This window comes from Molothrus aeneus, chromosome 3 (assembly GCF_037042795.1).
Source record: "Molothrus aeneus isolate 106 chromosome 3, BPBGC_Maene_1.0, whole genome shotgun sequence".
NCBI lineage: Eukaryota > Metazoa > Chordata > Aves > Passeriformes > Icteridae > Molothrus > Molothrus aeneus.
Genome location: NC_089648.1, coordinates 56,161,613 through 56,173,417, shown reverse-complemented (window position 1 = coordinate 56,173,417; position 11,805 = coordinate 56,161,613). Strand labels below are relative to the sequence as shown.

Sequence of the window (11,805 nt, the reverse complement as noted above, 5' to 3'; positions counted from 1 at the left end):
TGCCCTGGAGGCCCTCACAGCAGCACTGAACATTAACTGAGGTTCAGGTCAGCTGAAAGCAGGTGCAAGGTCACTGGGATGCAATCCTGGGGAATTTCACCCTGCCTGCTAGAGTCCAGCAATGTCTTGCTCAACTGGGAGTTCTCTCCCTGCAGCTGATTATCAATGAGCAGAGGTGTATCTTGTACCCTGCTCACAGTATCCTTATGGAAAACCAATGGTTTTTCCAGCAGATAGGGACCAGGAACACAAACAGGGAAGGGGAGCCACAGGACCATTGTCCCTGTTTTGCCCTGCAACCACAGGTCTGTTACAGTTTCTCAACAGGATGGACTAGGACATTTCTGAAGGTGCTGGACATTTCCTGGAAGACCCAGTGCTGTTCCTGATTCTCCTTGATGCCCAGAACCCTTGGTAAGAGTTCTGCATGTTCCCAAGCCTGATCCCAGCTCACTGCAAAGGAATGCCCCTGCAAGGCACATGTACAATGCTATTACCTCGTTAAGGATTAAGAGTGTTTCTCCTATGCATGCTCTGGAGTTGCCACATGCCCATCCTTGTCAGTATACATCCTTGTGAGTAGCCAGTAAAATAGTGGAAAATAAAATCAGTCTTTTTAAAAACTGTGCAAGCTGTCACACAACTGAACCAGGTTTGTAGTTACCTTGATTCTACAATGGAGATAAATATCATATTATGCTGCTTCTTCTTAAGAGAAACCAACAAAGTCAGACTTTATGGAGACTTACAAAGTTTTGTTGGTATTGATCCTACCATACTCAAGTTAAGCCTCTTGAAGTCCACGTTGGAGTCCACACAGCTGGTACAAAATTTCCCAGCCCTAAAATATATTTCTCTTAGTGTACAGAGGTGGAAGCAGCTATGCAGGAATTGGGACAATCCCATCAGAAAAGCCTAAACACTGTAAATAAAGGATATGCATAGAAATTGAAATAAGAGAGGCAAGATTTTGAGAGGGTATTTATTCTAAGTGGCATTTCTGTGCTACTGCCCTAAAGCAGACTACCCAGCAACAGCTACACCTTCTTCAGCCACGTGTTACTTCTGATCCTTGGACGTGGAGATAGATTTTTTTGGCCATTGGAGCACTTTGCCTGCAAGAGTAATAAGACATGAACATCAACCAGGAATGAAGTTGTTCAGGGAGCATCCAAGTTCTTCACCTGCTCTGCCTTGGCCCCAATAAAATGACCATATACATTCCCTTAGGTTTGCTCTGGCTCCTCAGCAGACACTGGTGCTTCACATACCACATATGAAGCTGCTGCCAAGAATGCCCTTTTCCTCTTCAATTGTTAAGGCATTTTTTTAAACACAAATACCATTTATAATGGTGTTGCAGAGAGGACTTTTGAGAGACTAGTGCAGCTATTTACAGGCCAGTAAAGGCTTAGGCTACCTGTTCTCAAGATGCTTAGGTAGACATGGGATAAAAGGAGTCTGGAATCTGTCCAGTGAGAGTCTGGAAATTACCCAACAACTTATTGGAAACAAAAAAGGCAGCCAAGTAACCCCTGGGATTCCCCCCGGACAGGGATTTTGCCCAATTTCAAGTGAAAACTGCTACATGTTCATCATCATGACTCACCTGTGAAAGTTTTCAACATCCTCCACAGTCTCAGGCAAAACTCTTCCTTTAGTTTCAGGCAGAAGCAGCACCAATCCACCCGCAATCAAGCCAAGCACAGCTTCAAAACAGAGGCACAAAGACCTTGTAAGCATTTAGCAGCCACTAGCTACTGCCAGACTGAATGGACTTGTCACTGACACTTTATTTTGTCCTTTATACAAGGTGTGCACCTCAAGTCTCATATGCAAAACTGTCATGCTGCTGCAAAAATGGAGGATGTGGCTGCCCTGTGGAGACAGCCAAGTCCTCTTGTGAGTTATGCATGAACTAGGACACCTCAAACTGGGCAGATCCTTCCTTTGTAGAGGAAAGAACTCTTTTCAGTGCTAGAGCATGACAGGAAACGCATTCCATCTTTATGCCATTCACATAAGATTAGAAAATGTACACTCAATGTATTATCTTCTAAGCAACACAATCAAATTCTCCTCTGATAATTTCTCTTATCCAGTTTGTATGTGTTTGGCATGTATTTTAAAACTACTAAGCAACCTTCTAGATGTCCTGTCAGTCAAAATCTGCATATTGCCATTCAAGGTATTTTTCTGAAAATAATGTGCTGACCTAAAGATTCATAAAAGTGTTGCAGGCCCTGACCTGAGAGTTCAGGTCACTAGTCTGTAAAACTTGTCTTGCATTTATTTACCAGCCACTTTCCAAGTAGTTGGAGAAGAGCCAGTTGACAAAGTGTCAGAAAAGCTGAAGCATAACAGCCATACTTGTGCTCCATTAAATAGGGAATTACATTAAATTCTAGGGTTTGACTGCCGGACAAAGACAGTATAATTCACAGAAGAGCAGCAAATCAGCTTTTCATCCATCAAATATTAAGCTCATCAAAATTTTTATGAGTTCTTTGCCATGTGTCAAACACGTATTTGACTCAAACTTCCTTTAAAATGCAAGCAGAAATCATAGGGGTAAGGGAGACATGAGTGCATAAACAAGTTCCAGCTTGTCATAAACTGAAGGCTAAGGCCTTGTAGAGAGCAGGGGGCTTCTGTTGAACTTAAAGCAGCTGCGTTGGTGGCTTTTCCCTCCCTTTGGAACTTGGGTCCCCCACTGCACCCTGGAAGGGGCTGGCAAGGAGGGAAGGTGGCACTTACTGAAGACAACCAGTGGCAGATCGTGCCAGATCTCCACCAGTCTGTAGACAATGAATGGGGCGATGACTCCACCAATATCACACAAAGAGGAGCAAACCATCACCCCAAGGTTCCTGGTTTGGCAGCAAAGGGATCATGTTAGTGTCAGAGTACTGCAGTTGGGAGGGGATGGATCACAACTCTCACCCTCACATAGGACAGATCCAGGCACTATGTGGAACTTCAGATCCATCACCCACCCTGGTGAAAATTCTCCCAAATTTTCTCTTTATTTCAGTCATGTGAGTTTCCCCTTGTCTAAAAGTACATTTCTTTTCTTTATTAAACTACCTTTTTAAGCATTTTAATTGTGCTTCACGTACGTTATGTTCAATAGTACCTGTGTAGTTCTGAAACATTTGAGGATAACTGAATTTAGCATAAAACATAACATACACATCAGCCTCAACTATTTGTTTCCAGGCCAAATGTCAACTGGGAAGAGGATGCACTTACCTGATATAAGTTGGATACAGTTCTGTGTTTACAAAGCACACCATTTCAAAAGCCATTGTAATTCCCATTCTCCCAATGCAAGCAGTAATCACTTTTAACCAATGTATGTCTGCAGAGAAAATACATTCAACACATTTAAAAGCATCCCAGTGATTTAGCAGGTGTCAATTGACACAACAGTGTTATTGTGTGGGACCTCTAGTCCCATGTCAGTTGATGTTTCTAAGGGATGTTTGGTTTTTTTTGTTTCACCCGTGTGAGTGAGGGAACGGGAACAGTGAGGACTCATGAACAGTGGCAAAGGGACCCTCACAAAGCAGCACAGAGGTCCCAGAGGACACGGTGGGACCACAGAGGGTTTCATTCAGGTGACTCACCCTCTGGAATGAGGGCTGTGGCAAGGCAGGCAGCCCCAGCCACCAGGTTGGACACAGCCCAGGGGTAGCGCCGCCCGACACGGTCAATAGTGATGATGATGAAGAAGGCAGCTGGGAACTCAACGAGTGCAGAGTAGAGGAAATCCAGGTACATGTTCTCAGCAGCCATTCCCATGTGCATGATGAGCCCCTGGTAGAGGACGGAGCTCGTGAACCTGGGCAGAGAAGAGCATCCTGGATTTGTTAGATAGTAAGAGAGCAGACATCCATGTCCTGATGGAGTGGTCAAATCCAGAGCTCCAAAACTAGCTGTCTAGTGCTACATTCTTACCAGTTGTACATCAAAATGAGTGTGTTTTTTCTTATCTGTGGTGTCCTGAAAAGGTCCATCAGTGAGGGATTCTGCTTTCCACAATCTTCCTCTTCAAATTTGATATCCTATGGAAGAGCCAGTACATAGCACATTAAATTTCTCTGGGTGAACTGATGCAAGGTACTGTCATGATGCTTACTTGCACGTACAAGCAAACCCTGAGCTCACCTTAAAATGGGAAGGCATCTTTTTCTGATTTTTTTTAGCCATATTTCTGACAATTTTCATAGCTTTGTCATTTTTTCCTTGAGATATCAGCCACCTGGGAGACTCTGGGAGGCACCTACAATGCGAGTGGATGCCATTATACAGCAAAACATAAAGCCTACCTATTCTCCCATGGGTAGAGACTTTGGAGGGATTAAATAGAGGTAGATGGATTTTTTTTTTGGTTGGTTGGGTTTCATGTGATACTTCCCACTCCCCCAGTGAGGAAAAGTAGTATATCCCATGGCTGAGACTGGAAGAGGAGGCAGCGGCTTTGGTCAAAGAGGAGTTTATTAAAGATAAATCAGGGAGAAGTTTTGAGTGAGAGTAGTGCTGTCAGCTTATCCAGCCCATTCACCACAAACCAGCTCCTCTTAGGGAGCCATTTTTCACTTCTGTCAATACAGGTTAAGAAGTACTAATTACCAATTCAAAAATATGGAGAAAGAAGGCAACAAATTTCTTTCTACTATTCCTAACGCCTTGGCCCATCCAGACAATTTCTCAAATCCAAAGCACTCAAACCAAAAAATATTTATTAAAAAGAGAAGAGAGAAACTAAAATGAAGAAGTACCCAAGTGCCTTTTTTTTTTCAGTTGGACCACAAAACTGCAATTTCTCTGCCTTAAAAGAACATGCTAACAGCCTGTTACAGTTATGTTAGCATTAGACAATTTGTAAATAATCATATTTTCAGTGTAAGACAATTAAGTTATGCCAAGGCACCTATTTTCATTTATGAATTGCTTAAAGAAAGGAGTAAATTTTACTAGTCCAATTTTCCCACAGTGTTTTTCCAAGTGGTCTGATTTTTAAACACAAGAAATGGATTTAGAAATGGATGAGGTGCACAGGCTAAGATTCAACAATATCTCAGCTGCTGAGGAGTCCTGTTTCCCTCTCCTTTTTGCCGGGAGCCTCCTCTTTGCACCAAGAGGTGTGTGCAGCCGAAAGGAGCGCCCTGTTCCTCCCAGTGCCAACCCTTGGGAGGCAGGAGGAGCTGGGATTTTTGGGTGGCGGGCAGAGGCGCGCCACAAGGGCACTCACCAGTAGTAGAGCAGGAGGAAGCAGGTGGGCAGGGTGACGGTGAGCTGCAGCCACCGCCAGTGCGGGAGGGCGTAGGCGAGGCCGTCGAAGAGCAGGAGCCCGACGGAGAAGGCGGCCTGGTAGAGGATCCCCACCGTCCTGCGGTACTGCGGGCCCACCACCTCTGTCACTGCGGGCGTGCACAGCGACACGTCAGCGCCATGCCTGCCCCACAGAGCAGGAACCACCCAGGGGCACGCTGCAGGACCAATGCTATGGTAACTCCTTGGAGAAACCTCGGTCATCACAGGCTTCCCGGCATAATGCCTCCCAACAAAACCCCCTGCTGCACTTTTCCGGCACCCAGACTCCAGCAGGGAGGAAAACACTGCTGCTGGCCGTGCACTGGCCTGAGGCATCCAGGAGTGTCTTCTGCTGCAGAGATCTCAGAGTAAGTCAGGCATTTGTCACAGTGCACAGATGGATTTTGTTGTGAAATCTAATGCCAACATACATAATGTCTCCAACCCAATAACAAAGCTGAATATTTTGTTTACAAAGAACAGGCTTTCAGCCTGCTTCTCACTCCAAGTAATAAGGAAAACCTGTGTCACAGGATGGCTCTGAGCTCCCAGGCCAGGGTGGGATCACTATTCGTCTGCTCTTTGCTACTCCACACCATAGCACAGAGCCACACATCTGTGGGTCTCTGTATCTTGTGGATACAGAGTTAAAAGTAACTATTCCAGCAGGCAGGCACAAGCACATTTTGCATCCAGTTGTGTGACTTCAAGAAAGCAAATTCATTAGAAAAACAGCAGTAAGGAACTAATTAGCAGCCAAATGAGCTGCTGAGTTTTGGAGCCACAGATTAGCTAATGCTGCTCAGCTGAAGATGCACAAAGACATCTCTTGCAAAGACAGGCTCAGCAGCACTGAGCCAGAAGCAGCTGAAGGGTACATGAGCAGGATAACAAGGTTGTTCTGTCCTTGTATCCTTCCCTGGACATTTAGTATTGGCCACCCTCAGGGAGAAGATACAAATTTAAGGGAGCTTTGGGGCTGGTTCATGATCTTTTGCATAAGAGAGTTTCAAGAGATTCCAGGAGTAACAAGATATAACAGAGAGAAAATACCAGGATGGGGGAAAACATTGTCATGAAAAGGACTTCATGTTCTAAAACAGGTTCAAGTTCCCCAGAAGAAGGGATAGAGCTTTCATACATGCCAGGAAAAGATTTAAGAGGCCAAGCAAGCACCCAGAAATGCACAGGAAGGAATAATCATGTCTTAGCAGAAGACAGTCTGTAGGTGCTTTTATTTATATCAGACATCTGGATAACTGAATTAGCAAGCTGCCCAAAATGAAAGATTTAATGGAAGTTTAGGGCACTGACTTTTACATTTTTACCACTATCACAATGAACTGCATATCTCTCAGAGATATTTGTTGGAGCCACCCGCCACCCTAACCCAGTTAATGTTCTGTGGGTCAGCTTTTAAAATACTTAATCTGCTGCTTCAGTGATTGCTTGCAGTTGGGTATTTTGGACAAGAGGCTGAACTCCACTCCTGAAAAATCAGAGAAATCCCAGGCAGCTCTACCCTGAAGCAGAAAGAGGTCCTGAGATGGTCCCAGACCCAGCCTGGCCACCCAGCTGTGCCTCACCAGCAGAAACAGCTGGTGCAGGGCACTGGGAGAGAAAGGCATCCACATGGGCTGGCTCCTCCATGGCTTGGCCTCTGCTCAGCCCAGTGCATACACACAGGTACACAAATACCTCACCTTCTTATCAGCAAATACATGCTGTTCTTCAGTTATTTTTATGTTCTCTGTTTCCCTCCTTGTGTCATAAAAATGTCTCAAGTTTTTCCCACCCTCTGCCTGCTTCTTTAATGGCCTCCTCTGTCCCCCTCTTTTTGTCATAAAAATGTCTCAAGTTTTCCCCACCCTCTGCCTGCTTCTTTAATGGCCTCCTCTGTCCCCATCCTGTCTGCACCTTGACCAGAGGGGCTGTGACTGCCTGGTTACCTTCCCTAGCCAGAGCCTGATGGAAGGAAGAGGAGCCATGGGCCCCAGACAGATCTGCAAGGGTGAGCTGCACCATAGGGGAAAGCCTATCTCGAGGTAAGAGCCCTAATACACCACCACTTGCTTGAGCTTTGAAGGCTACTGTTGTTTCTCCCTAATGACAGTGCTTGAAAACATCCTAAGGAGTCAAAGAGGGAGAAAACTTCTTAATAAAATACCATGGGGGCATTTTTAAAATGGCTTCTTTTTCAAGTTTTTTGGAGTTGAGTTTTGTTCCTTCATCATCTGCAGCTAGTCTAGCATAGAAGCTAGACCTTCTCCTGGGAGCAGGTCCTGCACTCACCCAGGATGTAGCCTGCAGTCCAGCAGCCCTTGCTGACCAGCCCTTGCAAGAACCGGATGATGACAATCCACACGTAGCTGGGCACGAAGACCAGAAGGAGCCCACACACTATATTGGCAACGATTGTTGTTAAAAGGCAAAATTTACGGCCAAACCTGGGTTGGAAAGTGATAGGCATGAAGCAAACCACTAGTCATGGAAGCATTTTAAACTAGCAAGAGCTTTGTGTATATTCAGGGGGAAAAAAACAATTTTGCTATGCAATATAGAGACACGTTTGGGTTTTTTTGCCCTTTATTCACTTATCTGCTTTTCTATGCCATGAAAAGCTACTGTGCCAGTTGCTCAGCAATTCCACAAAAACTTTAAGGAAAAAAAAATAGTCCCATGTTTACATATATTACATTGGGACTGAAAAATAAGTAAGGGTTCCACATGCACCAGATTTATAAGGGATTTATTCACCACAATCTTAACCTTTAAAACAGTAGTAATGTATGGATCTACTTGTGAGTGGGCTGCATTTCTCAGATGGAGCAACTCAGAGCCTGCTGTGCTAACAGTCCTAGGGGAACAAGGGGGAAAACAGGCCCTCGAGTACTGGCATTTGTTTCTCTTTAACCCCAGGTGCCTGAGCCAGGGAGTCTGACTCTGCTGGCTCTGAACAGGGAGCTGGAGGGACTATCTTCTTTTTTCACGGTGACTGCTGCTGCACACATCTGGCAATGTGCAACAACTCTTTCTAAGCTTCTCCAAGCTACAGCCACACAGAGTGTGGCAGGTTAAGTGGGAGATCCAAACCATGCATTTCCTGGCTTGGTTAACATCTGAGGGCTCTGATACAGCACAGTAGGAAGTTTGGAGTGTACAATTTTAAAATAGAATGTGCTCTGCAGGGCTCTCTGAGCAGATCTGTGCTAACCACCAGGCACAACCTGAAAGGCAGGATACTGGCTCATGCTGCCACTGAAGGTCCAGGGGATGACCTTATTTTCAGAAGAGCAGAGATGTATCACTTGCACAACCTTTATCTAGGTTTGGCTGCTGAACATTGATAAGGGAGGTCAGAGGGTTTTGCTGTCAGCCCACACATACCTGTCTGCAATGTAGCCAATGTTTAAGGAGCCAATAAAAAACCCAGCGTTCACAGAAGACTGAAAGAGATCCAACTTCCAGGAGTCCTCACACACCAGGTCAAACTAAAGGAGCAACCACAGTCAGAGACAAAAGAGTGAAATGAGGAGCTGGCTCATGTCCACAACTCTCCTTCACTTCAGTTAAAGATTTAAACTTGTTCAAATGGGTCATGTTTCTGCAGTTAAAGATTTAAACTTGTTTAAATGGGTCATGTTTCTGCCTGTTTTGCCAGCACACAGAAATCCTACTAACTTAACTAATTGTCCAACATTAAAAACTGGAAAAAGCCCTTGAGCAGTTTCCTAGCATCTCCCACTCATGTCTCATCTCTCTTTTCTGGAAAGAGCATAAGTGAGTTATTATCTGTCAAAACTGGCACCCCAACCTGTCTTGGCCCTCATTGATCAAATCAGCATGGATCTGACAATCACCCTGAGTTTTTCAAACAGCTTCTTTTTGTGGCTGATGGTGAACATTTCTAAGCAGTTCTTGTTGCCTCATACCCTGGCATGGTAGATTACTCCCCACAGACCACCAAGTGTGATGCTTTTACTAGAAGCATCTTAGATGCCTTCAGGAGCCTGCCTTGTCCCAGGTCTCATGGAGCACTGGCTTTCTGGAGGAGGATAGAAGTATCTGCATCTGCCCTGAGACCACAGCATTTTCTCTCTGCTCTGGTCTTTAGCTCAGCTACATTGTTGCATGTGTCTGGAGAGCAGACATTTTTTTATCCAGGACCAAGCTTTGTACCGCATGGATACCGACATACATTTGCCATCTAGTCTTGTCCTACCTTACTGGTAGAAATACATAAAAGCTACTAGAGAAAAATTAATTGCCAAAACTTCTAATATGACTGAGAATCCCTTCCCTTCCTCCTGGTAGCTGGGTTTAATTGAATCTATGCATCCATAATTAACATAAAACCAAATATTTCTTCTGATGCTCTTATGGGACTTCCCATGAGGACCTTCTTCCATATGCAAACTTTTGCTTTGAAATAACACGATTTACACTGCACTATCCTTTTCTTAGCTATCAGAGCAAGGAACAACATATCAGAACCTGAGAAGTTTCACAGAAACAGTGACAACAAGGAACTCACTGACAAAATGCAGTTATGTGATACATCTGGTTACCCCATGAAGGAAGCAGCCCATGGGCCTGGCCTTGCAGCCCTTCAGCAGGAAAGGGGAGACTGCTGATGTGAGAGCATGACTGCATAAGCTCCCACAGACTGCAAGTGCTCAGCTTCCCACAGCCTCAGGAGATGATGACGGGGGCATCTGACCACGGGATCTGCTGGAGCATTTTCCAGTGAGATGTGCTGCTGAGCTGCTGCTGCATAGAAGGCCTGGCTCAGCCTGCATTTGAGGTGCCTCACTTCCTCCCTTTCATATCTCACAGCCCATAACCTGCTGAAAGAAGTACACTTAGAGTGCACCCCCTTATATCCAGGGCCAATCTCTTACAAAACTATGAATGCTGAAGTTGCTCAAACACAGATTTTAACTGCTTCTGCATTAGACATATAGGGGAAAGAATCCTGACTGCCTCTAAACATTTGGTGGCACTTTCTATGATGAGTTCAAGCTTGTTATCCCAGTAACTGGTTTCTTCCTTAAGTTAAAGCACCTGAAGTGCTAAAAGTACAGCAAGTAGTTTAAGTACCACTTTCAGTTTATTCACACCCCTTCCAAAAACACAGTTTCTACAGTTTCTTCCTGACTTAGGTTGTTTAATTGTGGGAAGCAATACCTTTCCTCACACTGACTGCAATTAATTTTTATTTAAAACCAACTTTAAAAGACATTATTCATTAAAAAAAAAAAAAAAAGAAAGAAGAAAAAAGGAAGGGGGGGTGAGAAATCAAGACCATTACATTGGCCAGTTTTGTTTGCAGCACTGCTAGCTGCACTGTTTACACACCTTCACCAATTGGACCTCTCATGTGACAGGAATTTCATTCAGAACTGGACTTTATCTACCTGGGGATTTATTTGCTGAAATATGCTTTGCTCCCCAGCTGGAGATATAAGCCTCCTGAGCAGCCAAGGCAGCACTTCACAGCAAGGACAGAGGGACGATGACTCGTAAACTCCCAAGCGCAAGTTCACAGTAAGAGCCAATCCCTCCTCCAGGTAAGCAGGGCATATTTTAACAAGGCTCCAAGCCAAGGCTCCACCAACCCTCTCCCCCAGCCCTCACCTGGTCTTTAACAGAGGGGACAGGACGAAGGGGGTTGTTTTTACCTCTGTCACGATAGAGCTCCCTGGGGAGTCGTAGACCCAGCCATCCCGGCAGGGCCCGAGGGGGACGGGGTCCCCAGTGCCCCCCAGGCTGCCGAGGGGGTCGGTGCAGCTGATGCCTGTTGTGTTCCAGTCCACCTCGTACCTCCTGCAGCGGCTGCTGAAGCTGGCCCCGTGGCCATCCCACTCGGGAACTGTGTGATTCAGCTGCTCCTCCAGGCTCCAGCCACAGCGCTGGCTCAGCTCAGCCACCCCGGGGCTGGAGCAGCGGTGCTCGGGGGTGAACCCAAAGAAGACAACCCCCACGTACACTGGGGTGAAGGAGGCAGATAACAAACATAGGACAAAAAAGGTTTGCTTCTGGAACCTGTCAAATTCGCCAACATGCTCTAAAATATCATCTAGGGTTGGCATTTTGGCACCCAGACCACCTCAAAAACCTCAACTAGGTCCTCTCTGCAGCCCTGATATATTTAGTTGGCAACAAAGCTACTTAAGTTACAAAGATATTTGACCAAAAGTCAAGACTAACTCTATAAATTATTAAACTACATGTTGCAAGCTCTATTTTTTAGGTTTCATTTGAAATCAGACCTTAATTCACCCAAGGCGAATTTCCTTTTAACCCTTAGTCAGAGCACTTATGCATTCCTGTTGTCTGGAACAGCCCCTATGGGCCACAGCCCTTCAGATTTTTTGGGGAGTTTTGAGGTTATTTTTTTAGTTAGGCAAATCAGTTCCTCAAATAATAAGCATTTTTAAACAGTAAACATAGGTGGAAAATTCTACCAACATACAAGCAACACAT

The 11,805-nt window shown here is 45.1% G+C and overlaps 1 protein-coding gene across 1 annotated transcript; it reads right to left on the bottom strand.

Moving 5' to 3' along the window:
• Positions 1 to 1,048: 1,048 nt before the first annotated feature.
• LOC136553964 (solute carrier family 22 member 2-like) lies at positions 1,049 to 11,411 on the bottom strand. The gene is made up of 11 exons (XM_066545735.1): positions 11,001 to 11,411; positions 8,707 to 8,810; positions 7,612 to 7,766; positions 5,258 to 5,426; positions 4,171 to 4,285; positions 3,961 to 4,067; positions 3,630 to 3,844; positions 3,253 to 3,361; positions 2,758 to 2,870; positions 1,610 to 1,709; positions 1,049 to 1,115 (listed from the first exon to the last, which is right to left on the bottom strand). Exons 1-11 carry the CDS (start codon positions 11,409 to 11,411, stop codon positions 1,049 to 1,051), a joined length of 1,665 nt encoding a protein of 554 aa, XP_066401832.1.
• Positions 11,412 to 11,805: the final 394 nt, after the last annotated feature.